This window comes from Chelonia mydas, chromosome 2 (assembly GCF_015237465.2).
Source record: "Chelonia mydas isolate rCheMyd1 chromosome 2, rCheMyd1.pri.v2, whole genome shotgun sequence".
Lineage (NCBI taxonomy): Eukaryota > Metazoa > Chordata > Testudines > Cheloniidae > Chelonia > Chelonia mydas.
This window is the reverse complement of record NC_057850.1, coordinates 184,443,801-184,471,270: the sequence shown is the minus strand read 5'-3', so window position 1 is coordinate 184,471,270 and position 27,470 is coordinate 184,443,801. Positions and strand designations below refer to the sequence as shown.

At 42.2% G+C, this 27,470-nt stretch overlaps 1 protein-coding gene across 2 annotated transcripts in view; it reads left to right on the top strand.

Moving 5' to 3' along the window:
• The window catches only part of DNAJC13 (DnaJ heat shock protein family (Hsp40) member C13), a 101,238-nt gene that overhangs the window by 30,528 nt on the left and 43,240 nt on the right, over positions 1 to 27,470 (top strand). Inside the window, exons 9-26 of one of the 2 annotated variants that reach the window (XM_037890309.2) lie at positions 321 to 412; positions 1,802 to 1,968; positions 2,080 to 2,159; positions 2,239 to 2,408; positions 4,574 to 4,673; positions 5,053 to 5,160; positions 6,127 to 6,282; positions 6,949 to 7,005; positions 9,401 to 9,522; positions 16,635 to 16,710; positions 18,101 to 18,196; positions 18,410 to 18,553; positions 20,363 to 20,377; positions 21,121 to 21,203; positions 22,882 to 23,035; positions 25,477 to 25,580; positions 25,673 to 25,832; positions 27,296 to 27,358. In XM_037890309.2, the coding sequence (XP_037746237.1) occupies positions 321 to 412; positions 1,802 to 1,968; positions 2,080 to 2,159; positions 2,239 to 2,408; positions 4,574 to 4,673; positions 5,053 to 5,160; positions 6,127 to 6,282; positions 6,949 to 7,005; positions 9,401 to 9,522; positions 16,635 to 16,710; positions 18,101 to 18,196; positions 18,410 to 18,553; positions 20,363 to 20,377; positions 21,121 to 21,203; positions 22,882 to 23,035; positions 25,477 to 25,580; positions 25,673 to 25,832; positions 27,296 to 27,358 (1,947 nt within the window). The remainder of the gene's footprint in view (positions 1 to 320; positions 413 to 1,801; positions 1,969 to 2,079; positions 2,160 to 2,238; positions 2,409 to 4,573; positions 4,674 to 5,052; positions 5,161 to 6,126; positions 6,283 to 6,948; positions 7,006 to 9,400; positions 9,523 to 16,634; positions 16,711 to 18,100; positions 18,197 to 18,409; positions 18,554 to 20,362; positions 20,378 to 21,120; positions 21,204 to 22,881; positions 23,036 to 25,476; positions 25,581 to 25,672; positions 25,833 to 27,295; positions 27,359 to 27,470) is intronic. The other variant, XM_043540795.1, reaches the window with a different exon arrangement.

Here is a 27,470-nt window from a genome sequence, read left to right as displayed (position 1 = left end):
ATTAAAATTGAAGTTCACTCATTAGTACTATTTACTGTGTTCATTCTGTCAGACCCCATTTTCTAAAGATGTAGAAACCATTCTTGGGATTCATTTTGAAAAAACCTAAATCAAAAAAGCTGACAAAACAAATTCTAGGAAGTTCTGATTACACTTGCAGTTCTTTTTTTTTTTTTTTTTTTGGGTCATTTCCTTGAAACTTGAGTATATATTGTAACATTGAGCATTGGTTCAACAATTCACTTCCTTGACTACCTGAGAATTGCATTAAATGCTTCCTATAAGTGTGGTGGTCTCATTACATAGCTGCTTCTTTTTAGGTATTTGCACTAGTACGTGATTGTGAAAATCCACAGCTTTTTACCATTGAATTTATCAAGGGACAAATCCGAAGATATTCTTCAACAGAGAGGTATTTTAAAAGTTTGATTACAGGGAAATGTAAATGGGAAATTAGTTGAATGACAAAAATATAATGTAAGCTGTGTGAAGTTAAAAACAACACCTTCAAGGGCCAAATTCAGATTCACTTCATTCAAAGCCTGCCTTCAATTCTCTGACTTGCCCCTTGAAGATGCCTGTACTACCTCAAACAGATAACATGTGACATCTCCCCATGTGTCATCAGCATTTCACTTAAATTTGTGAACTCCTTGGTGTTCCATGTCTGCTTTCAGTAAATGGGATAGTGGAAGAAACTTAAAAAAAAAAAAATTTGTTTCTCCTACACTTATATTATCCCATACAGGTGAACAGTTATAGAGGGTCAGTTAGAAATATACATTTTGTCCACTTGGTGTCAAGGTAATTGACTAGGTTTTGAAAAGTTTTGTAGTTAGATGTGCTGTTTAAACAAACTGGAGTGTTAGGAAGTAGGTTGATTAGAGGAGAGAGATAGTATTAACAAGCTCTATCTTGAGAAACAAGTATTGATTGAAAGCTAATATGTTAAATGCTAGATGTTTAGCTGGTAACCATGTGCCAGTACTGTTTACTGTCTGGACTGAATTGGTCTGGTCTCTCCTCTCTCCTCCTCCCCCGCCTGTTCCCCCTCTTTGTCTGTCCACCATACCTGTATGGATTAAATGTGGCTGAGGGCATCATGTAGAGTGGTGGTGCTCAACTTATTACACAGGAGGGCCATATAAACCTAAGCACAACCTTATGTGGGCCAAACAGATTCTACATATTAAGATTTAAAGTCACCTGTATTGATTTATATTTTAAGTTCAGCTTATTTTGTATGTATTTAGTCAGACAATACTGTACATAGAAACAGCCTATTTACACCCTTGTGTAAACTAAAATGATGTAAACATGACAGCAGAATGCTAATGAATGAGTTGTTAATATATTGTGTGGAAGCGGGCAGTGGGCCTTCTGAAATGCTCTGGTGGCTTGTGAATGGTCCGTGGGCCATAGGCTGGGCACCTCTGATTGTAGAGCAAGGTGCTTGTGTGCAGAAAATAAAAAGGAATGTAGCACATGCAAGAAAAAATAGGCCAGGAAAATCTAATCTAGCTGAAATACTACTTTCCCTACCATACTGCACCATCCACTATCACTTTACATATCTCTTATTGTTAGTGGAAGAGTTCCACTATAGTTTGTCAGGTCATTAGCTCATGCAGTTGTTTGTATTTGGTAGCATTGCATACTTTAAAGAGTGGAAAACCTTGATCTGTGTGAATTCCACTAGAAATATTGGGCGTACTTACGGTTCAGTCAGTGTGCCCAACGTTTTCCTTATAACAATCTTAATTTTCCAGTTAAGTGTCTAAACATTTTTCTCTCTTCTCAGAGATTCCCTGTTAGCTAGCTTGCTGGATGGAGTAAGAGCCTCTGGCAATAGAGATGTATGTGTGAAAATGACCCCAACGCACAAAGGTCAGCGCTGGGGATTGCTGAGTATGCCTGTAGATGAGGAAGTAGAGAGCCTTCACCTCCGGTTCTTAGCTGCTCCTCCAAGTAAGCTCAGCTTTTACTGCAGTTCAAAGTGCATTCTTTTTTTATAGCACAACATATTTTTAAGCTATTTAAAATATGTAACTCCCAACTACATTTTGTTTCTCATTGCAGATGGTAATTTTGCAGATGCTGTGTTCAGGTTCAATGCTAACATCTCATACAGTGGAGTTCTACATGCAGTAACACAAGATGTAAGAATTAATTCTCTGCCCAACCTCTTACAGTTTTGTTACTTTATACAAGTATTAATGGCTCTTACTCTTTTATTAGGGTCTGTTCTCTGAAAACAAGGAGAAACTGATTAATAATGCCATAACAGCATTACTGTCGCAAGAGGGGGACATTGTAGCGTCTAACGCAGAACTTGAAAGCCAGTTCCAAGCTGTGAGACGACTAGTTGCTTCAAAAGCTGGCTTCCTTGCCTTTACTCAGCTTCCTAAGTAAGAGTTTCCTGCTATCAGCTTAAATAATGTTCTAAAGGCTTATACTCACTAGTCTCCTTGAAACTTTGAGTCTGCGTTGAGGTTGGGATCATCCATAATGGCTGAGGCTTCAGAAAAACTTTTATAAAGTAGCAGTTTCATGTATGTAAGACTATAAGGTGGTTGGTACTGGATCACCTGATAGCGTAAACTGCATCTTGCTGACAGTTTCTAAGTTAGGGGTTCTCAACACTAAGCTTTAATCTTTTAGCGTTGCCAGCTATGGTTCTGCTTTTAAGTTATAGTGTATGTTAAATATTTACTGGTAGAACACTCAGAACTGATTTTTTTTTTTCTTCCCCCGTTGAACAAATATAATGGTTTAATCCAGGGATAGTCAATAGATGGAGTGCCAGACACTTTTGAATGAACCCCAAAATCTTTATTTACTACTTTTCATTATTGTTTTTTGTTTTCTCTGGCTTCTGGACCTTGACTTATACCTTCACCAAGAAATTTGGACTAAAAAATAATTGACTACCTCTGGTTTAATCTTTCTGGTGACACATCAGCTGCAATTACAAATTCCATACATTCCCCAGGGGATAAAAGGTGCAGTGAGCACCAAGCTTAGTGTAAAGTCAGTTACACCTTAGATTGCATCTATTTGAGGGGAAAAAGAAAGAAGTGAAGGAAGTAGGTTTTGAGATGTTGCAAATTGGTACTCTCATAATTGGCTTAAAGATTTAAGATGCAATCTTGGAAACCTTTTGACTGACTTTCTGAAGAAATTGTGCATGTCTTGTTCACTATTGCAATTAGGCTATTTTGTGAAAATGAAGTCAGTTCAGCCTTCATTATATGTGTTAAGAGTATGTATGTGACTTTTAAAAGGTTATTGTGAAAAATTTTACAAATAGAACAAATTGGGCAAATTAAAATAGAATCTTCTTGTAGCTATACTTACTTTTTCTTTAAGAACTGAATTCTCTGATTATTTGGGCATTAGTCTATTGTAAACTCTTCACTGGTCATGTAAAGTGATAGCTAATTTCCTTTGTTGTGCGTTTAGTAAGTCCATGTCCTTACTGTAACTACCATTATGTCATACTTTGAACTCTGACTTTGGGCTTTAGACTCCACTTTCTTTTGGCCATAATGTACGTTGTTTAGTTGAAATGAAAGAAAAGGAAAATATAGAGAGAGAGAGGTCCTCTAAAGGCTTGTGAACATATGAGCAGTTACACCCCAGCTTGCTCCACGCTAAGTCTACCCCACACCATCCTGCTGGGCTCTAAGGGTATGTCTACACAGCAGCTAGACACCCCCGGCTGGCTGGTGTTAGCTGACTCAGGCTCATGGGGCTCAGGCTTCAAGGCTGTTTCGCTGCTGTGTAGAATTTCGGGCTTGGGCTGGAGCCTGGGTGCTAGGACCCTGCAGCGTGGGAGGGTCCCAGAGGTTGGGCTCCAGCCCAAGCCCGGCAGGCTACATAGCAGTGAAACAGCCCTGCAGCACGAGCCAGAGTCTGCTGGCACAGGCCAGTTGCAGTTTTTCTCTTTGCTGTATAGACATATCCTAATTCTCCATGTGGACCCTGCTGTTGCACACTGAAGATTCTGTAGTGCACTTTGATCTACTCTGCTTTGAAATGGAAGTAGATCAAAGTGAACTTCAGAATCTTTAGTGCACAGCAGAAGGGTCCATGCAGAAACTCAGGCCTTGTCTACGCTACGGCTTTAGTCAATATAAATTACGTCACTCGGGGGTGTGGAAAAAACCACCGCCCGAGCAATGTAAGTTGCATTGATTTAGCGCGGTGTAGATGCCACTTTGTTGGTGGAGATGCTGACCTGCTGACATAGCTTCCGTCTCTTGCTGAGGTGGAGTAATTACGTTGACGGGAGAGTGCTCTCCTGTTGACGCAATGTGTCCTCACCTGATGTGATGCAGTGGCACCAATGTAGCGCGGTAGTGAAAATGAGCCATTAGTATGCAGCAGGGTAGCGTGAGGTAGACTTATACCCCAGCTTGCTGCACACTAACAGGTCATATAGACGAGCCCTAAATACTGAGTGAGCTGCTCGAAGGCTTGATATCAAAGGCTTTTTAAAAAAATACCTTGATACCTAAAATGTAAATGCACTTGCAATATCCATTTTAAATTACCTTTTTTCTTGTGACAGATTTCGGGAACGTCTAGGAGTTAAGGTGGTAAAAGCTCTTAAAAGAAACAATGATGGAGTAACCCATGCTTCTATTGACATGCTGTGTGCTCTCATGTGTGTAAGTGTTTAACTCACAACTATGTTACAGAATAGGATATTTCCTATTTTGAAACTATTAAATGTGTGAATTGCAAGGCACTGAAAATGGGGTTTGTGTGGAAAGTGTAGTGCATGCATATCTTGCAGTGTACATAGGATATCCCAGGTTGAAATAGTAGGATATCACATGAGCAGACTCGGTTGTCCATGGTTATTTAGAAGTAGAAACAGGATTCACTCTCCTAGCTTGTTTTCCTTTGTCATGAGTTCACTGTTAGTATTAAATTTTGGTGGACTGTAGCTTCATTCAGCTACATCAAAAGACTTGTTCAGATCTTTAAGTTTAGTTCGAAGGCTGAAATATGACTGCATTTGTGAATGCTTTCTTTGTCAAATAGCCTATGCATGATGATTACGACTTGAGGCAAGAGCAGCTGAACAAAGCTTCCCTTCTTTCTTCAAAGAAGTTTCTGGAAAACTTATTAGAGAAATTTAATTCTCATGTGGTAAGTCATAGATTAAGGCATAGTTCGTGAAAAAGTACTGAAATATTAAAGGTTGAGGGTTTGACAGGTCATATGTAGCAAGTCCTTTAACGTAAGCTTGTGCGTATCTTTGCCATAAGAGAAGTTTGCAGTGATGGCTCAAACACAAAAATATATCTGTAATTGATATTGAGGCTGTGTTCAGTCAGTTTGTATCTGGGGAGACGAGTGAAAGCTCTCCACAGAACCTAAGAGCAAGTCTACGCTGCCCTGCTGTTTGCACTAAGGGCATATGAATAGCAGTGTGCACCAAAGTGCTATGCTGTAACTCCCCTGTGTGGATGCTAAAGGTGTGAATTTAAAGGTCCTGAGTTACCAAAGAGAACTAAATTCATGATAACTCGGGACCTTTAAGTTTGTGCCTGCAGCATCCACGCAGAGGAGTTACAGTGCAGCACTTTGGTCCTATTCAAACCCCCTTTGTCCAAAATGCAGGGCTGTGTAGACATGCCCTTAGAGGGCTCTCATCAGCTTTTTTTGAATGTGTTCAGCCTAATATAGGCAGAAAAGCATTCCCGTTAAATCAGTCCTTTCCAACAAAACAAACTCCTGCAAGGACTCTAAAAGGACTACTTAACTGTCGCTCCTCTGATCTGTAGTGCTCTGATTTATTTGAGCTTTTTCTGGTTTTCAAAAAAAAAAAAAAAGACTTTCAACTCCGTTTAGAGGACTCGCTGCTGTGAATCCTTTGTGGGATGCTCTGGAAACTTTTTTGTTTTGCCACACTAAAATGATGGCAATGGTTTTTATCTTTCTGTATTTGAAATACTGCTATTTGTTAGCTACAAGTAGAATACAGGTAACGGTGGTGGGGGGAAGTGCGTGTACTCCTTTTGTAGCTCAAGGACAATACTGAAAAATTCTAAGCAGAGATTTTAAAACCAGTTGCTGTGATTAAAATTCTTATACACTTCATTTAAATTTCAGGATCATGGGACAGGTGCCCTTGTTATTAGTTCACTTCTGGACTTCCTTACATTTGCCCTCTGTGCTCCGTATAGTGAGACAACTGAAGGGCAGCAGTTTGATATGTTGTTAGAGATGGTAGCATCTAATGGGAGAACCCTCTTTAAGCTCTTTCAGGTGAGACCTTTTTGTTCTCTTACTACCTAAAGCCATACCAATGTGCTAGCAGGAACAGAGGTATTTCAAAAGGGCATGGGCTTACAGTCACTGATTGCAGAGTTCAAAAAGTCTGTGGGGACAGTGGCATTGTGGGATTGTTGCTGGAGAACACTCTCTGTACCAGTATAAGTAATTGAGCATCCACACAGGCATTTTGCCAGTAGAAGAGTGCTGGTAGAGGGTTTGTTCTGCTCTGGGAACTGGTTTAATTTGACCAACAGAAGCTCAGGGTTTTGTCAGCAGGATTTAAAATTGTGTGTGGCTGCATATAAGGCTGTTCTAGCAAATGGTAAGTTTTGCCTGTAAAACTTCGTAGTGCGGACCAGGCCGAGAAGAATTGTTTCCATGTCCATTTGATCATTTCAATCTTTGAGAGTACCCAGAAAACTGCCAGTAGTGCTCTTGGCATGACTGTAATATTGACTCTTGTTCATAGGAACAGGTCAGAACTCTTAATTTATTTCAGGGGCCCTGAGCTATAAAAATTTGGTAGTTTTTGACCAGAGCTGAATTCAGAACTGCATCCTAGATGAAGTTCCGTTTCCTATCCATTGAACTGTTCGTTTCCCCATAAAAATGGAAGTTACTTTGTGCTGTTGCTAAATTGTAACGAACTCTTTTCAGCACCCTTCAATGGCAATTGTAAAAGGAGCTGGTTTGGTTATGAAGGCAATAATAGAGGTGAGTTGTTTTTTTTTTTTTTTTTTTTTTTTTTTTTTTTTAAATAACAATTACTTTGGGATAACATGCTGAGAAGTGTTGAATGTGGCTTTATTTCTTTCCTGAATAGGAAATTGGAATCTGCAGCTTGTCAGTAGTAAAAACCAGTTCCAACTTTTCAGTGGTAAAGATCCTCCTCAGACTATAGGAGAATGAGAGAGTCTGTTCTGGCTTATACATATATAATGTGACAGACTGAATTTTCTTGAACTGAGCTAAACTGTATTGAATTAGGTTTAATACCTTTTGAGGTCCATTGCAGTAAAAATGCAATTGTGTATGTGTTGAGCTGTTGGATATACCTTCTCTAGTAGGAGAGGGATGCTAATGTACCTTCTCCATTATCAGCCCATTGAAGCTGCCCCCAGGGAGAGGTGCCACTAGTTCAAACTGAATTCTCCATGGCTCCTAGACAAAGGATTTTTTGGATAAATAGACTGGCTTTAAACGGGCTCAAGGCCTTCTTCCTGATCTAGCAAATGGGCCCTCGACAAACGGAGGTCCTCCCCAAGTCCTTAGACAAGGGTTGGAAGGAAGGACTGGGCCTACTGAGACCGATAAGTCTGGGTGTGTGTTCTGAGCTGAAGCTGTGATGTATTTAAAACTCAAAGGATACCCTTTGGGTCAGCTGTTTTGAGGGACTGCTCCAGTCAGAGCCCATGTTAGGGTTGGGAAATCTCTGCTAAACTTATTAGCATGTGAGTAGGTTTTTATTTTAGGAATAAAATAGTCTTGCATAAGAAGAGCTGTTTGGTAACTTATAACCATTGACAAGCATTCTGTCAGTCTCTGAAAGCAAGCAGGTGTGCTTGGGAAGCCTGGTTCTGCTGGGAATAACACAGTAAAGGCAGGGACCTGTGCAGCCTGGAAATAGCCCAGTCAGAAGGGAGTAAGACACAGGTCTTCATCCAAGAAAGGCAGCTATTGAGAAGCTGTAAGTCAGGGTTGGTGGAAGCCTGAGAGTAGGTGCCCTTGCTGGACCACTGTGGGAAATATGGGTGCAGTTGCCCTGAACTGTGAAACCCAGCACTGTTAACTAAGTTCAAGTTGCAGACTCTTTTTAACTGATGGTAGTACACAAGAAAATCCAGCTTTTCTTTCAGATACCAGGTTGAATTTGTGGGGCTGGTTGCTGGGGAGCAAAACATCACTCCTTCTAAAATGAGCAAATTTGGTGTTACTCTAAACATGCCATTTTTAGGTTGTAATGGCTATTTAAACTAATGTCTTATAGCAAATTGACAGGTTTCAGAGTAGCAGCTGTGTTAGTCTGTATCTGCAAAAAGAGCAGGAGTACTTGTGGTGCCTTAGAGACTAACAAATTTATTAGAGCATAAGCTTTCCTGGGCTACAGCTTACTTCATCAGATGCATAGAATGGAACATAAAGTAAGAAGATAGACATAATAACTCATCTTAATTAGCCTCGTAGAGTTGGTGTGGAAACTTCACCTTTTCATGTTTGTGTGTGTGTTATATAATGTGCACGCGCACACACACCATGAAAAGGTGGAAGTTGCCACACCAACTCTAAGAGGCTAATTAAGATGAGCTATTATCAGCAGGAGGAAAAAAACTTTTGTAGTGATAATCAAGATGGCCCATTTCAGACAGCTCACAAGAAGGTGTGAGGATACTTAACATGGGGAAATAGATTCAATTTGTGTAATGACCCAGCCACTCCCAGTAGCTATTCAAGCTCAAGTTAATGGTATCTAGTTGGCAAATTAATTCCAGGTTAGCAGTTTCTCATTGGAGTCTGTTTTTGAAGTTTTTCTGTTGCAAAATTGCCACCTTTAAGTCTGTTACTAAGTGACCAGAGAGGTTGAAGTGTTCTACTGGTTTTTGAATGTTATGATACATGATGTCAGATTTGTGTCCATTTATTCTTTTGTGTAGAGACTGTCCGGTTTGACCAATGTACGTGGCAGAAGGGCATTGCTGTCACATGATGGCATATATCACATTGGTAGATGTGCAGGTGAACAAGCCCCTGATGGCATTTAATCACATCAGGGTTGATGTGGGCTGTAGCCCACGAAAGCTTACGCTCAAATAAATTTGTTAGTCTCTAAGGTGCCACAAGTACTCCTGTTATAGCAAATTGGAAAGCTTCTGTTCTTGTGACTTCACTGCAGTTAGATCCTCTGATCCTTGTTGCTGAGAATTCATTTTTTAAAGCTATGTAGGAGGCATCCTGAATAGAAGTGCGAAATTAACCATTCAGAATTACCCAAAATGCATGTACTTAAATGAGTCAAATGGTCAAAATAGTTTGTAATGAATATTGTAAACTAAAGATAGAACAGCTCAATTAATATTTTCTCCATAGTAATCATCTTGTCCTGTTTCCAAAGGAAGGAGATAAAGAGATTGCTACCAAAATGCAAGATCTCGCCCTCAGTGAAGGTGCCTTACCTCGTCATTTACGTACTGCTATGTTTACAATAAGCGCAGATCAAAGGATGCTGACAAATAGGTATGTCAAGTTCATTTGCTATTTCATGTGATGGTTAATATTTGCATTATTCATATGTGGGAAAGCTGAAACATTGGAAGCTTCCATTCTTGTTTTAGAAGAATCATTCTTCATTTTAAGCTTAATTTGCATATTTAAATGATTCAAGTGAAGTACTCTATTATGACTGGGTGTAGTGTTAGACATCTTCTTTGCATTTTAACTGCTTTGCCTAGTAGCACTTTAAATGTGACAGTACAAAAAGTACAATTTCACAAACAAGATTTCACGACTCACTTTTCTTGAATTTCTCATACAGTCCAGTTTTTAATGTGGCCTTAATGATCAAGATGGCATACATTTCTTTGCTTACTATGTAAGTTGGATACTTAAACTTTCTTATGGGAATGTATGGGGGAAGGATAATCTTTCCCTAGTAGTCTGCCTTTGGAGTGCCTTCCTCTATTTGTTCAGATACGTGATCTGTTTGTGAAAATTCTACTTTTATCATAGTCTCCAAGTATAACTTTAGGCTTATCTACATGGCACTGGCAATATGCACCAAAGTGGTGCAATTCGTAAAGCTTTCCAGTATGTTTCTCTCTTTAACTGCTCCGTGTAGACCGTGCTAGCATGCTTTAAAAGGTAACTAGTTCAAATTAACGTACCTTCTTCTTCAAGTGATTGTTCATGTCCATTCCAAGCAGGTGTGTGCGCGCCGTGTGCATGCCAGCTGAAAGATTTTTCCCCTAGCAGTGTCAGTAGGGTCTGCCTGGGCACCCCCTGGAGTGGCGCCTTCATGGTGCCCAATATCAGGCCCTGCTGACGCCCCAACCTCCTCCCCAGTTCCTTCTTACCGCCCGTGACGGCTAGCTGGAACTTTGCTCGCTCTTACATCAAGCGCCTTAGCAGTGTCTTTGTTCTTAGTGTACATAGTTCAATAGCTATTCTCTGTAGTTATACTTTTTCATATAGTAGGTAGTGGTTTGTTAGATAGTTCGTTTCCCCTTTGGGGGTATGCCCTGATCTCCGGAGCTTAAACTCCATGAGTCCTGTGGAAAGTTTATGCCCAAGAGTGATCCTCACTTGTCTTGCCTGCGGTGCCTTGTGATATTCACCAAAAGGACAAGTGCCGTATTTGCAAGGGTTTCCACCCAAGAACACATAAGGACAGAGAGCAGAGACTAAAACTCCCGCTTATGGAGGCGGCTCTGAGACCACAATCCGACCTGGGACCCAGTGACCCAGCACCGAGCACGTCCTCTTCAGTGCGCAGTGCTCCGGCTCCAATAGGGCCCTGCTAAGGACTCTAAAGCCCACCACCACTGCTCGGGCCATTGGGCATCGGCCTCAGTTCAGCACCGTTCTCCATCTCCAGTGCCGGTAAAGAAGAAGAGGCCGGTGAGGGACCGATTGCCCCCCTTGAAATCTAAGGGACCGGTGCTGTCCGCGAGTGGCTCGGGACAGAACGCCTCCACCTCGCTTCCGCCCAGGGTTTCGTCGACTCCTGACCTGGCCGGGGTCCAGTTGAGTCCGAACCCCTCCTCGGTCCCCGGACCATCTGGTGGACATACAACCACCATCGACGCTGGAGGCGTTCGAGGTGGCAATGGACCTGATGTGCCTTCCGGTGCCGTCCTCCCCCAAAGGAGGGACAAATCTGTGGCAACCGCACGCCCCCTTTGCCACTCCAGGGATAAGCCAACCATGACGGCCCATCGGTCTCCATCTCTGGCACCATCTGCACAGATGCAGGAAGCGCACCACTCCCCGAAATTGAGTTGTTGTTCTTTGGCAACCCAGAGGACTGCTCCTCCGTGGCCATCTTGTTTGGAGACCTCCGAGTCGGAGGTGGACTCGGCTCGATCTAGCAGATCGCGAAGCAGAAGGTCCAGGTCCCGGCGCAGTCACCAACCATACCCGGCATCGTGGCAGCAACGGTGGCAACCACTTGCTCAATAGCCCTTCTGGACACCCTGGGCGTACCGTCAGAGCCAGGGTCAAGTCCATGGTCCGTGCTCCAGAACAATGTCAGTGTCCTTGGCGTCGTTTGTGCCACAGTCAGCGCCGGCACCGCTGATGACGGCGCAGCCCTCGGGCAGAGTGGCCCTGCTGACTCACATGGTTTCGGCACAGATACCTCAGCCAGCTCCAGCACCGGCTCTCTAGGTGACGGCACTGGTGGAAGCCTCAGCTCCGTCCCTACTGACCCTGACGGTCTCGGTCCCACCAGTTTTACCTGCCCTGCCACTGGCTGCGGCGCAGGGTTCTTCATCAGTACCGGCTCCACAGCCTGAGTACCGCGTGCCGAGGGACCCCGGGCGGCGGGGAGAGCGGAAGGCAGTGAACTGGGCCCACCTCATATTCTCTCTTCCTCGTCCTCACCCAATGAAGCGTTTGCAGGGACTTGGACGGCCCCAGCTTTCAAGGACAACCAGGTTCTTCAACAGCTTTTGAGGCAGGCCACCCAAAGCCTGGGAATTCAGGCAGAGGAGGTGGAAGAGGATTTAGATGCTGTCATAGACGTCCTGGCTCCCTCCAGCCCATCCAGGGTTGCATTGCCATTTATCAAGTCGATAACTGAAACATCTAAGAACTTGTGGCAAACTCCTGCTTCTCTGGCACCTATGGCCAAGAAATCCGAGCACCACTACTTTGTTCCCTCTGAGGGTATGAACATCTTTACACCCACTCTCCTCCGGACTCTTTGGTGGTTGACGTGGCCAATCAGAGGGAACCTCAAGGGTTTCAAGAATCCACCCCTAAAAACAGGGATGCCAAGAAACTGGACCTGTTTGGCCAGAAGGTCTACTCGACAGGAGGCCTGCAACTTCATATAGCCAACCAGAAGACCATAATAAGCCTCTACGGGCATAACACCTGCTCGTCTATGGCGAAGTTTACAGAACTTCTGCCCCAGGAAGCTTGGGGGGAGTTCTCTGCGCTCGTGGAGGAGGGGAAACTGGTCTCCTGAGCGTCTTTGCAAGCGGCCTTGGATACGGCCTCCCGCACTTCGGCCACAGGGGTAGTTATGAGGAGAGGCTTCTGACTACAAGTCTTTGGTCTTCCCCACGAGGTCCAGCAGACCATTCAAGATCTCTCCTTCAAGGGTGTAGCTCTCTTCTCCAAGAAGACGGATGAGAGACTTCACAGCTTGAAGGACTTGAGGGCTACCCTTTGTTCGCTGGGGCTTCTCATGTCTGCTACCCAACGCAGACATTTTAGGCCTCAACCTTCCCCTCATCCTTACCAACCCCAAAACCTCCAGGACGCTCCGTGTAGGCAGAACAGGAGCACTCTGAGGAGGCAATGCCCTCCCTCTAGACAAAGCTCTGGCCAGCCCAGGGCCCCACCGGACTCTAGACCACCCTTTTGAGGGTACGGTTGAGGACGGCTTGCCAATACAACCTTTGGATCCTTCCCATCTTATTTTCTCGTCCTGTCTATCCCCTTTCTACCATGCCTGGTCTTGAATTACTTCAGACCAGTGGGTGCTCCGCATGGTAGAGGGGGGATATTCCATCCAATTCTGTACTCAACCCCCTTCCCCCTCCTCTTCAGGGACCCCTCTCACGAGCAACTTCTAATTCAAGAGGTGCAGTCCCTCCTCTCGGTAGGGACAGTGGAGGAGGTTCCTCAGGAGCTAAGGGGCAAGGGTTTCTACTCCTGGTATTTCCTCATACCGAAGGCCAAGGGGGGCCTCAGACCCATGCTGGACGTGCGACAGCTCAACAAGTATGTAAAGAAACTCGAGTTTCGCATGGTCTCACTAACCTCCATTATCCCCTCACTGGATCCAGGAGAGTGGTACGCCGTCCTCGACTTGAAGGGAGTGTATTTTCATATCACAATAGTCCCACATCGCAGACACTACCTCAGGTTCGTGGTGGACAGAGGCCACTACCAGTTTGCCGTCCTGCCGGTCGGACTGTCAACTGCCCCCCGAGTATTCACAGAATGCATGGCAGTTGTCGCGGCGTTCCTGCGCAAGCACCAGATACAGGTTTTTCCATACCTCAATGACTGGCTGATCAGAGGTCACTCGAGAGCCCAGGTGGAGACTCAGGTCAAGTTTATAAGGAGGACCTTCCTCGACTTAGGTCTCCTCCTGAACAAGGAGAAATCTACTCTGTCCCTGGTGCAGAGGATAGAGTTCATAGGCGCGGTCCTGGACTCTACCCAAGCCAGGGCATACCTCCCGGAGGCCAGGTTTCGCTCACTTCAGGACATCATAGAGAGCCTCAGACGGTTTCCCCACAACGTCAGCAAGAAACTGTCTAAAGCTGCTGGGACACATGGCCTCCTGCACATACGTGGTGCAGCATGCCAGGCTCAGGCTGCACCCACTACAGTCTTGGCTGGTGTCGGTGTACCGACCAGCCAGAGATGCGTTGAACGGGGTCGTAACCCTGCCCCACCTGGTACTGGACTCCCTCCTATGGTGGCTCGATCCTCGAATGGTTTGCGCAGGGGTGCCTTTTGCCAGCCCTCGCTCACCTTGGTGTCAGACGCCTTGGATCTGGGTTGGGGGGCTCACCTAGGGGACCTCAAGCCCCAAGGCCTCTGGTCTCCAATTGACCTCGCTCTTCACATCAATGTCAAAGAGCTGAGGGCAGTGTGTCTGGCATGCTATGCTTTCAAAATGCACATAATGGGCAGATGTGTTTCAATCCTCACAGACAACACCTCAACGTTGTTTTATATCAACAAACTGGGTGCACGCTCCTCTCTCCTGTGCTGAGAAGCCCTTGCGCTGTGGGACTTCTGCATAGAGCACTCGATCCACCTGCAGGCTTCATGTCTCCCAGGGGTGCGAAACACGCTGATGGACAGCCTCAGCCAGACCTTCAATGGCCACAAGTGGTCCCTTCGGCCAGACGTGATGAGCTCAAACTTCCGGTTCTGGGGCTCTCCCCAGATAGACCTGTTTGCCACTCTGGGCAACAGGAAATGTCAGACATTTTGTTACCTCGGGAGCCACAGCTTGGGGTCCATCGGGGACGCCTTCCTTCTCTCATGGGAGGGCTGCCTGCTATATGCTTTCCCACACATCCCCCTAGTCCAAAGGGTGCTCCTCAAGATCCGCAGGGACCGGGCCCAAGTCATACTAATAGCGCTGGCGTGGCCGCGTCAGCACTGGTTCACCTCGCTCCTGGAAATGTCCATAGTGGCCCCACTCACCTTACCGCTGGTCCCCGACCTGATCACACAGGACCAGGGCCAACTCCGGCACCTGAATCTGGAGTCGCTCCACCTTACGGCCTGGATGCTCCATGGCTAAGTGCTGCAGAGCTGTCTTGTTCGGACCAGGTCATACAAGTCCTCCTGGGTATTAGAAAGCCCTCCACCAGGGCTACTTACCTGGCCATCTGGGTGGAGCAACGTAGTCAGTTGCCGCTCCTCGCCTCCATACAGTTTATACTGGACTACCGCCTTCACCTAAAGCATCAAGACTTGTCCCGGTCATCAATAAGGGTCCACTTGGCCACTGTCTCTGCCTTCCATCCGGGCTCAGATGGTCTCTCGGTCTTTGCAAACCCTATGGTCAGTCGTTTTCTCAAGGGTTTGGACAAGCTCTTCCCACACATGCGTCAGCCTGTCCATGCCTGGGACCTCAATTTAGTCCTCTCCAGGCTTACAGGCCCGCCATTTGAACCTCTGGTCACCTGCTCCCAGTTTCAGGGTAGCAGCCGTGTTAGTCTGTATTTGCAAAAAGAAAAGGAGAACTCGTGGCAGCTTAGAGACTAACAAATTTATCTGAGCATAAGCTTTCGTGAGCTACAGCTCACTTCATCGGATGCATTCAGTGGAAAGTACAGTGGGGAGATTTATATACATAGAGAACATGAAACAATGGGTGTTACCATACAGACTGTAACGAGAGTGATCACTTAAGGTGAGCTATTACCAGCAGGAGAGCTGGGGGGGAAAATCTTTTGTAGTGATCAAGTGGGGCCATTTCCAGCAGTTGACAAGAACGTCTGAGGAACAGTGGGGTGGTGGGGGGGAATAAACATGGGGAAATAGTTTTACTTTGTATAATGACCCATCCACTCCCAGTCTCTATTCAAGCCCAAGTTAATTGTATCCAGTCTGCAAATTAATTCCAATTCAGCAGTCTCTCGTTGGTGTCTGTTTTTGAAGTTTTTTTGTTGAAGAATTGCCACTTTTAGGTCTGTAATCGAGTGACCAGAGAGATTAAAATGTTCTCCAACTGGTTTTTGAATGTTATAATTCTTGATGTCTGATTTGTGTCTATCTATTCTTTTACGTAAGGGAGTGCTATACCCTGGCAAAGGAGCCTGCTCCGCAGATAACCGCTCACTCTACCAGGGCCCAGGCCTCCTCTGCGGCATTCCTGGCACAAGTCCGTATTCAGGAAATTTGCAGGGCAGCCACGTGGTCCTCGATACACACATTTACATTGCACTATGCAATTACAGGACAGTCCAGGGTCGATGCGGCTTTTGGGCGAGCCGTGCTCTTTTCTGTGGATAACTCCGACCCCACCTTCTGAGCTCTAGCTTGTGAATCACCTGCTTGGAATGGACATAAATGATCACTCAAAGAAAAACAGTTACTCGCTTTCTCGTAACTGTTCTTTGCGATGTGGTGTTCATGTCCATTCCAATACCCACCCTCCTACCCCTCCGTCGGAATAGTTGGCAAGAAGGAACTGAGGACGTGGGGGGTCGGCGGGGCCCGATATTGGGCATCATGAAGGCGCCACTCCAGGGAACGCCCAGGCTGACCCTACGGACGCTGCTAGGGGAAAGATCTTCCGGCTGGCATGCACGTGGTGTGCACACACCTGCTTGGAATGGACATGAACGCCATATCTCGAAGAACAACAGTTATGAGAAAGTGAGTAACCGGTTTTTTTTAGAGCATGCCAGCAGGGTCTGCATGGGGAAGTTTAAAGAGCAACAAGTTGAAGGGCTTTACAAAAAGGTACCTAGTTCACATTAACATACCTTTTATTCTTGCTCTTGTGAACAAAGGGCATCTGAGTGTTGGATGTGCTGACAATGTAAACTCTCTTACAAGGCGGTACTGCATTCACAGTAATGATTAAAAACCTACTGTTCTAGCCAAGACAACAGTAAAAATTTCTCAATGTCTTCATTTTTCAGACAGCTAAGTAGACATTTAGTGGGCCTTTGGACAGCTGAAAATGCAACTGCTATGAGCTTGTTGAAACGTATTTTGGTAAGTGAGTGATCTACTCTTTTTAAACACCACTTCTAAATATTTTTTTTGGTCAGTTCATGTGTCTTCAAATGTTGGTATTCTCTTTAGTTGTAAAAAGTTTCAACTAAATATACCTGAGAAGAACAGGAAAGAGTGAGGAGTGAAGCCAGTAAAGGGGAAAGCTCTAAAAAGGGCACAGGAGATATAGTAAATAATGCTTTTTAAAAGTTTAAGTTTATTGGAAGCATTGCCAAACAGCTAACTTTATTGCTTTACATTGAAGGGTTTGGCTTTTGGGATGAGGGAAGGTTATGATGCAATCATTGTTCATTTGGCTAGTATCCTAGTCCAAGGGAAACTTGCTAAAATCTTTGATTCTAGGTGGATCTAGGAGCTATGCTTATAGGTATGCTGCTGTTACTCATTGCTTAAAGAACTGCTGGAAGGCACTTTTTACTCTCTTATCAGTGTAGTATCTAAGAACTTCTATAAAATAGTTTAAGGTTGCCTTACCCTTTCCATTATTGGACTGAGTTTTCAGTGCTTATAATTTTGTCAAACTTCAACCATTCTGGCTGATATTTGCTGGGTCTCTGTTTCAGGCTGAACTTTCTTTAAAAAAACAAAACAAAAAAATTCAGTTTAAGGCAAAGAAATACATGGGAAAAATGTTAAATACTTTCAACTATCACTGGCAAGTTCTAGCATCTCCATGCTTCTGGGAAGGGGCTCAAAATTGGGCATGGGGATTGCCCTGGTGTCAGGGATGTCTCTTGTGCTAATTTTCATGGAGACAGCAAATTTGGTAGTTCTAAACCTCTGGGAAAATCTCATTGGGACTCTGTGGCATGGGTAGAGTGGCTTTTACATCAGAACAGCCATACTGGGTCAGACCAAAGGTCCATCTAGCCCAGTATCCTGTCTTCAGACAGAAGCCAGTGCCAGATGCCCCTGATTAACTGCATTAAACATAAGACCATCCTGTGTCTCTTCCTGCAGTCCCCTGCTTCATTCACTACACAACTTCCAGCTTCCCCAACAAATGGGGCAGGGGTCCTACATACAACATTCTGCTCACTATGCAACCCTGATTAACTTCTTGAGTACAGTCCATCCTGTGTACTGAGTGAAGCAGGGTTCTGTGGGGGGAAAATAGTCTTTAATTACATACTATCTGAATGTATATGCACAAGGGGGGGCCAGATTAACGTTGCCTGTGCAACTTTAGTGTTAGCATTTCCTAACTTGCAAATGTTTGACAAGTACGTGGCAATATTTCCATTCTTTTAATTTAGGGGTTTGATATATGATAGACTACTTACCTACATTATGCACTTACACAGTTATGACTTACTCTTGAATTCAGAGAACGGTTACAGAATACAAATTATTTCTTTTGTGGATTTAGCCACCAGGTTTGCTGGCATACCTGGACAGCGCTGATCCTGTTCCTGAGAAGGATGCTGACCGGATGCATATTAGGGATAACTTAAAAATTGCAACTGTAAGTAGAAAAATTGTATTTATCTAAAAAGAATGGTGAGCTTAAAATGACTGATTCTCTAGTCAGCTGTGTAACTTGTTCCATGTACTGTACCTGCTATTTAAATGGGGGAGGGAGGGGAGAAACTGTTGTAAAATATTGATGCTCATCTTTTCCAGTACACTTATTAAATAGAAATTTAATCACAAGTTACTGATAAGTTTTATTCCACAGGACCAGTATGGCAAGCTTAGTAAAGTGCCCGAGTGGCAGAGATTGGCTGGAAAAGCTGCTAAAGAAGTAGAAAAATTTGCCAAAGAGAAAGTGGATCTGGTTTTGATGCACTGGAGGGACAGAATGGGCATTGCTCAAAAAGAGGTAAAAACACAATAAACAAGTTTAAGAGAAATTTGAGATTAAAAAACAGTAAGTCATTAGTTACCATGCTGTGTAAACACTGGGCTTTTTTCCATGACTAATGCAGAATAACTGGTAGGTTTTAGCCATGGTTGATTTCAAGGACTATGATGGAAATACTGATTCTTGGCTTTAACTGTGAATCTGCTATTTAAAATACTGTTACAAAACATTAGTTCTTTGTTTCCAGATTTATAAATTTTTGTCTCTTCCCTTTTTTTCATTTTTAGCTAGAAATGTGAGTGATTGTAGTGAATCAGTTGAGGTAGGAGAGGGGCATATTAGTATCTTGCAGACATGTCATTTGTCATGCACACATTTCCAACTTGCATATACACCTCTTTTTTTGCTTAAACTAATTACCTCGGAAACTAGACTGCAACTGGATTCTTTTGCACCCTTCTGGGTATGAGCATCTTACAGAAGTTAGAGCAGCAGAAATCCTTAAGAGGCTGCTGCAGAAACAGCCTTTTAAACAATAATGTGGTAGGAAAATATTCAAGGATTTTCAATGTGTATTTGAGGTGTATATTCATTTGGTATATTTATTCATTAGTATCACTGTACTTCATCTGACTTCCTATCTGTTTGGAAGAATAGAACATTGTCTTGAATGGATAGACTTAAATTTTTGGTATCGGAATTTCTTCCACTTTTACAGATCCAGACTAACACGGCTACCCCTCTGATACTTGATAGTAATGGCAGATTTTTACTTTAAGGTCACCTGGCTGTTGTTCAGTCTGTGTCGCCTCCTCAGTACTTACATTATTTAAGATGGTGGTGTAGGTTTGTGTGTTCAGCAGCTATATTCTCTTAATATCCAAGAGGTCACCCTGTTTTCCTTGTTGAGGAAACTGGAGGGTGCCATGAGAATCCCCCCCGACTTTTCCTTGCATTTATTTTATGCTCTGTCATTCCTCCTCTTCCCCTGTCCCTTCTGTGTGGTTGTTCTTTTGTGGTTATAAAGCTCAGTTGATGAGACTTATAATTCCAACTTTTTTGTCCCTAGTCCTTGCTAACTTTTGGTTTTCTCACGACTAAGCTTGGCATTCTAGTCAGTTAGCGTCCTCTAAGTGAAACAAAAATTGCCCGATCTCTGAAGTCTCAGTTCTTCATTTAGAAGTTTGTAATTTTCAGTTTGCTGCCCATACATAGGAAAGATGGAAAAGTAGGGGAAACGCAACACATCACATCTGATTTTTAACACTTTCTCCTGATTTCTGATTTAAATAAAGTCTTAAAGTAAAACAGAAATGACGCAACTTAGAAAAGTAAGAAATTATGTGGGTCCTGAGGCAGGTTTACTCTTATTTAGCTTTAACAAATGTTACACAGAAATAGGCCCAACAACATTCTTCGTGGGATAGAGTGAAAATTCAGACCAAAATAAATCATAGAGATGTATGGATGTTTCTTTTATTTTAGCTGAATTTCTCAGTAAAATCTCTTTCCATGTGCTGCATATTATAAACTCTCCAAGTATGAACACTTACAGCTTTTCCTTGATGTCTTATTTACTTGGGAAGGATAAACCATGAATACACAATAAGTAACAGATATGGCTCTGCAAAACAAAATTCTGAGCTTTCACTTTTGATGATCAGATTAATAAAGGGAGATTGTGATTCATATCCATCAAATTATATGGAAAGTATTTGTTGTGGTAACATTTTATAACTCCATGTTACCACATAAAATATTTTTAGTGGCTGTATCTTATTTTGTTTAAATATTCCTCTTTTCTTTCTACTTTCCAATCACAATCAGGACAGAAACAATATGGTGAGTCTGCGTACTACTTTTGTGGCTTATGTTTCATTAAACTCTGCCTGGCATGTGGTGTCTTGACTATCAGTGCATTTTAGATGTTGTTGATCAAAAAATCTTTCAATTTCCAAGTTGCGTCTGTGACTGTTTCCCTCACCACCACCCCCCCACCCCCGGCTGCTTATAGATCCTTTACTTCTGAACAACAAAGTAGCCTTTTGTGTTCTCCAGTTTTGTGGCTGCCAATTTTACTGTGGGTATTGTCTCCTGAAAGATTGGTCTGATTTTGCTCCCCAGTCACTCTTTTTGGCTTGGTGCAAAAGAGTTTTCCTGCATGGTTAACATATGCATGTAATACAGTATATTTAAATACAGGATTACCCAGCAGTTTTTGCAGTGTGCATATGGCTTTTTATACAAGATAAGGGGTAACTGTGTATGATAAAAGTACATGGCTGCAAGTTTCTCTGGCATGATTTGATGACCTTTGTTGGTAATTTAGTATTAATATGGTGCAAGTCACTAGCTAACGATTTCAGTTGTGGTGTTCTGTTGTCATTGCCTGTGACATCACTGATTAGAAAACTGCATCACTAGTTGTAAGTGTTCTCTTGGAAAGCTGAGATCTCTTAGGAACAGCCAGTGAAAACAAAGCTTAATTTTCATGTTTAAAGTAACACTAGAAACCACTTTTATATCTGGTATCTGTTATTGCTAATTGTCCTAGCCCTAAATTTGGCATCTTTTTCTATTTGCAGAACGTTAATCAGAAGCCAGTAATACTAAGGAAACGAAGGCAAAGAATAAAAATAGAAGCAAACTGGGATCTCTTCTATTACAGGTAAATATCTAGAATAAATGTGTTAACTTTAATTCATCTGTTTTGGTTAATAAATCACGGCCATTCACTTGACAGATACAGAAGCCCTAACTCAAAGCTACGGCTATAAAGGTAGAGTTTAAACAATACAACCTGAAATATTTGACATGAACTTTAACAAATACAGTGTATAGAGCAAAAAAATACTCAAATGCGCTAGGGAAATTGTTTAATCTGCTTTTGGAATGCACATGGCCAGCTGTAACCTCTCTCTTGCTTTTGATATTGCATACTCAGATACACTTGACAAGGCTGTATATGACATTTTTGTAACACACAACTGTAGCATGTTTCCCTTTTACCATTTATGCTGTCACTTGTACAACGAAGTCCCAGGAGGTAGATTGCATTTCAGAGTACTAATAGGGTTAATGCTTTTGAAAAGTAGGGTATTCCGATTTCAAGAACCTTATTTTAGTTAATCAACTGGCTCCTAGATTTATTTTAAGGTAGAGTGGATGTCTTGTCTGATGCTCATAAGACTCTAAAGATATGGCTACACAATAGAGAAAAAACCATGGCTGGTTCCTGTAGGGTTGGAGGGTTCCAGAACTCGGGCTCCATCCCAAGCCTGGAAGTCTACCCAGCAATGAAACAGCCCCACAGCCTGAGCCTTGTGAACCTGAGTCAGCTGACACGGTCCAGCTGCAGACTTTTCTTTGTCTGTGTGTAGACAAACCCTTAGACTAGTGGTTCTCAAACTTTTTTTTTTTAACTCAGACCACTTGAAAATTGCTGAGTCTCAGCAGACCACTTCATGATCTTTCCAAATGTTGTTTGTACCATTAGCTAACTATTGTAAAGCGCTTTGGATAAAAGAGCTATATTTAAAAAAAAACTCTATAACTTTGTTCTACAAATAAAAGCACACAACTCGTATATTAATGTCAGTAGCCTTACCTTTCTAATGTGATGGATGTGCCCGCTCTCCCCTGCTATGGCAGCTCCCAAGCTGCGGCTGGGAAGGAAGGCGGGTGTGTGTCTCCCTCTCTTCGCTGCCGCGGCAGCCCCCAAGCTGGGGCTGGGAAGGAGGGCCGTCTCTCCCTGGCAGCCACAGACCTGGAGCTGGGGAAAGTCGCCTCTTTGGCCGCCACAGCCCTTCACATCCCAAATCCCCCCACCCCCACCCCCTCTTCTCACCCCACTGCCCCCTCCAACCTACCCCCTATTTCCCCCGCAAGGCCACCACCTCACTTTACATGTGCGTCTTCTCCAGGGTCCAGGCACCTAATTAGTGGAGCCACGCCTGTGCAGCGCCACTAATTAGGTGGGTGGCCCTTCATTGTCTTGTGTGTGGCTACCCAGGCGCCCATCTTAGAGGGAACGATCTACGGACCACGAGAATGGAGCTCGCGGACCACTGGTGGTCCACTGACCATGGTTTGAGAACCTCTGCCTTAGACTAACGACAAAGTAGACATATTGAGCAAGTCACTACTGTAACATCAGAATGATTTAAACACAAATGAGACCTTGTTTTGTATAAATCAAGAATAAGATGGCAAAGCATATTCCCTTCTGTACTATTAATTGAAGTACAATATGCTCTGATGTGCATGGCGGGTTATATGCATTTTAAACTATCTTTATCAACATTAAAACAGTTGAAAACTTTTTTACTAGCCGTGCTTTCTCCTAGATTTCTTCAAGATCATACTAAGTCAAATCTGATTTGGAACTTCAAAACACGGGAAGAGCTGAGAGATACCCTTGAATCTGAAATGCGGGCATTCAATATTGACAGAGAACTTGGTAGTGCTAATGTCATCTCATGGAATCATCATGAGTTTGAGGTGAACTTTTCTAATATGTTTTATTTAAGTCACTAATATTGTAGTCCTAGTGTCCTTACACATCAGCTTTTTTTTTAGTAACATTCTAAATGAGTATTGTACACAACCTTTGTCAATAAATGATTGGGCAGAGTGTATGAACTCAAAGCTATGAAGGAGAAAGCAGGCACCTTCTCTGTATGGTGCTGATTTTTTTTTTTTTTTTTTTTTTTAAATTCACCGTCTACAGGCCATGCAGACCAGTCTCCCTCCAGGCAGGGTACATGGTCCTTTTTCAAAGGAATCGCTATGAACTGCCTCATACACCCAGATTAAATGGTCTTGTACAGGCAAGACAAATCTCTGATCAGCCAAGGGGGATTCTAAATATATTCACTCAAACCACAAATAGCCACTTTTCTTAACAGTGAACGTGGCAGAGATCTTTAGATATGGCAAAATATACACATAAATAGACTTGTCTGCAGTGCTTCAACACATGGATTCAAAGATTAATTCATCTTAGAGAAGCTGTCATTATGACAACCAAAGTTGGGAATCTGGGTCAAAGTCCCATAAACCTAACACAGAGGGCTTTTGACACACTGGAAGAAAGCACCTAAGTATAAATTCCCAATAGAACAACGGTTAACGTTCATTTCAAGCATTAATCCTAGCAAGGTTAACACTGAGGTGAAAGCCATTAAAATGTAAGGTCCATGCACTATTCCTGTTTCTTTTTCACAGTATGTATCAACATACTTGTCCTGATAATTTATTGTACATTCCCATGTTCAATTAAAAGTGAATAATAGTTAACAAGTGCAAAGATCAGTGTGGTACCGAAACACTTGGAGGGGTTGGCTTTCAGAAAGCTTACTAAATATTAGGCAGCACATCTAAAGTCCTGAATAGATTGGATTATCAAATCGCATACAGAACATTGATGCTTCTGGGAGGAATAAGCCCTTCAAGACATGTCATCGACACAGTAACCTTTGACACCGCCAGGGTAAAAAAATTAATTCCATATATCAAAACTATATTTTGGAAATGGGTAATATTTCTCTAAGGGGTCGCATAAGCCAAGAGGCCACAACTAAGTGGGAACAGAATAAACTGACTTGCCTAGATCTATTTCAGACTTCAGGTGTCTCTCTTTTTTTTTTTTTTTTTTTTTTTTTTTTAAATCATTCAATAATAAAGCCTTCAGATAGCAGATTGTCTCCACAACGGAGTGGATTGACTAGAAAACAAAAATAGGAAGTGGAACTTGAGTGCTGTTGAGGGCAAACCACCATCTCATCAGTAGGAAGGGTCTACTAGAAGTAACTAAATCCAGTTTTACATCTCCAATAAATGCAATCAAACAACCTCAAACTTTGCACAGTACATCATAAATACTTTCTGCAGTTGTTCACTGATATTTTGGTCACATATGAAAAGCTTACAGAAAACTTGTTATATGGCTTTAGAAAAAGCCTATATTCTGGGAGATAACCCCCCAAATCTACAAAACCAGAGTGTATCACCACAATGTATGTCACGAGGAAATCTACAGGTACAATGTGACTAAACAGAGGGAACGTACTACACTTCAGATTGGTCCAAGAGTGGTTTGAGGGATATTGGCATTCTGTCAGTAAACTATCATAATCTGCAAGAAATAGACACTGATGTGTAATGCCACACTTAAAACATTTTAACTTACTTTTGTATTCTTGCAGGTATCTTTACATGCAAGCATTCTTATATTAGTGGTTTTTAATTGAGGCTGGGTGAAGGGTACAGAGTTTAACTTCATCTTGGAACCCCATTAACTCATCTAATTATGTGATTTTATTTGTACTCCTGCTATTGCACTGTTTCCGCTAGGCTTTGCAACACCTATTTGACTTATTAAATATTAGCTGTTACAGTGCTGTACTGTATCCATTATTGTAGAGATCCCTGTACTAGATTGTTTAAACAATGTGCTTAAAAGGTGTTTAGTATAATGCTTCAGTTTTAGGTAAACGCTTTGTTTTAAAATACATAGTGTATTAGAATATTAAAATTCCCTGTGGATTTCCAGAGGCTTTGTGCCACTTAAAGTATTGTGGCTGTCTGGAAACAAGTTGGATATCAACTGTTCTTTAGAATGTCAGTTTCTAGTCTTCATCTGTGGGTAAAGAAGTAATTTTTCAGCCATAAACGTATAGGTTAGTAAAATGAAAACTGAACTGTCATTTAGAATAGCAATTCATATAAATCATATTTCATAAATGTTGCTTATTAAACCTTACTGCTTATTGCAGGGGAGAGGCTCCTTCACAAAGAAGAAAAAACAAACCATACAGAGCATGTTAAACCATGAAATTAAATTTAAAACATAGATTGCATGTGACAGCTTGTTAAAAATTCAACTTTAAGTGTATAATCTGAAATAACAAGTGGTTTGTATGTGTATGTTTCATTTATAGGTTAAGTATGAGTGCCTTTCAGAGGAAATAAAAATAGGGGATTATTACCTGAGATTATTGTTGGAGGAAGATGAAACTGAAGAGGGTGGAGCAATCAAAAAATCGTGAGCCACAGTTCAGTTTGTCTTCCTTATTTTTTTTTTCCTGAGGTTTAATGCATGTTTCCTTCAATGTGAACTTTCTTCCATTTTTACAGGTATGAATTTTTCAATGAACTTTATCACCGCTTCTTGCTCACCCCTAAAGTGAACATGAAATGTTTATGTCTACAAGCACTGGCCATTGTTTATGGAAGATGTCATGAAGAAATAGGACAATTTGGTGACACTAAATATATTGTTGGGATGTTGGAAAGGGTGAGTTTTCTTTGGCTGGTATTTTTAGATAAAAATAAATGTTAATTGGTGGCTAGGAATAGCTTAGTCATTGATATGCTGCTGTCCAGTTTAGATTTTGGTATTGCAGACTTACCTTGAAGTTTCATTTGGAAGTTACTGCTGGATTGGGTCATTTTTAGTCAGTTTCTCTCCTCTGACTCAGTCTTAATTGACACGTTCTGCTGATGGAAGTCTATGATGATGGCATTTTTAGTCACGTTACTTTTAATATGCAAGAATAAATTTATTTGAAATGGGACAAAAATAGAAGCTCTACCTAAAGAGTAAAATAGAGATGAAAACAATATACACAGCATTCAATGCAGTTTTTTAGTCTTCCGCTTATTCCTGAAGCACATCAGGGTTTAACAGCAAACTTGGAATTTTTGCTCCCCTGTGGAGAGTAGACCTTCCACGAAGGGAGATGCTTTACCTTCAGAATGGCTTGTTCAAAGTGCATTGGCAGTGGTCTTTTAGGCAGCATGTTTTCTCCAAAACTGTGGGCGTACTAGTATACTTAAGGATGATGGGTTGGAATTGTTTGTAACCGTAAAAACTTGGAAACCCTTTAATGGTAAAGGCAGACACAAACCATGTTTAAGTACAGTTGAGTTAATAGGTTCTAATTCTTATGCCTGTTTAATCTGTTGAAGGTGAATTGAAGAGGTTTGGCCCATCGTCAGGGGTAGTTCATGGTTGCACTTCTCTAGCAGCAATTGAAATGAACATTTTAAGCTTTAGAGAGCTGCCTTTTTTACAATGCTCTTGTCTTAGTAGTCTGGCAGTTCTTTCTGAAGAAACATTAACTCAAGCCTTAAATGGGAGCTCATCTTTCATTTAAGTGCATTTAAATTATAAACTCATACATGCTTTAATACCAAATCAGTAATAGGATATAAGATAATAAAAATCAGTTAACCTTTAAAACTCCATTTCACAGTGAATTCTATAGCATGTCTATTTGGCAGTGGTATTTTTACCTTTCCCATAACATGAACAATTAACATGGATTAGGTGTGGTTCAGAAGAAAGTTGCATGCTTGAAATTACTTTGCACAAACAGACTTCACAGCAAACTGTAGAAATTATTCAAGAGCTGTTTTTAGTATGAAAACAAATCCAATAATACTACCAAAATTAGTGAGACTGTTTAGTGACTTGCAAGATATTTTTGAAAATGTTTGAGACTTTTGTAACATGTTTGCCAATACCATTTTATATATACATTTTTCTGAAATCTTACTGTTATAAGTAGCCTTATCTGTTTTTGCACAGTTTTTATGTTTGTCACGAGATATTTGAGAATTGGATTTTACTCTCTGGTTAATGCAACATGCTAATTTTTTGAGGCTTGAATAATTTGTGTTTCCTGTTGGACGTGTTTGACTTGTTCTTCTCTCCCTCCCTCCCCCCCCCCCCCCAATTTTTTTTAACCCCAAAAGTGCACAGATAGACTTGAGCGGGACAGATTGATACTATTCCTTAACAAGCTCATTTTAAATAAGGTAGGAGTACTTAAAAGATTTTTATTCTTCTAGTACTTAAAAGAAAATTCATGAAGCATGGATACATTTCTTAAACTGTTAAAATGATCTCCAGTTTGAAACTAATGCTCTG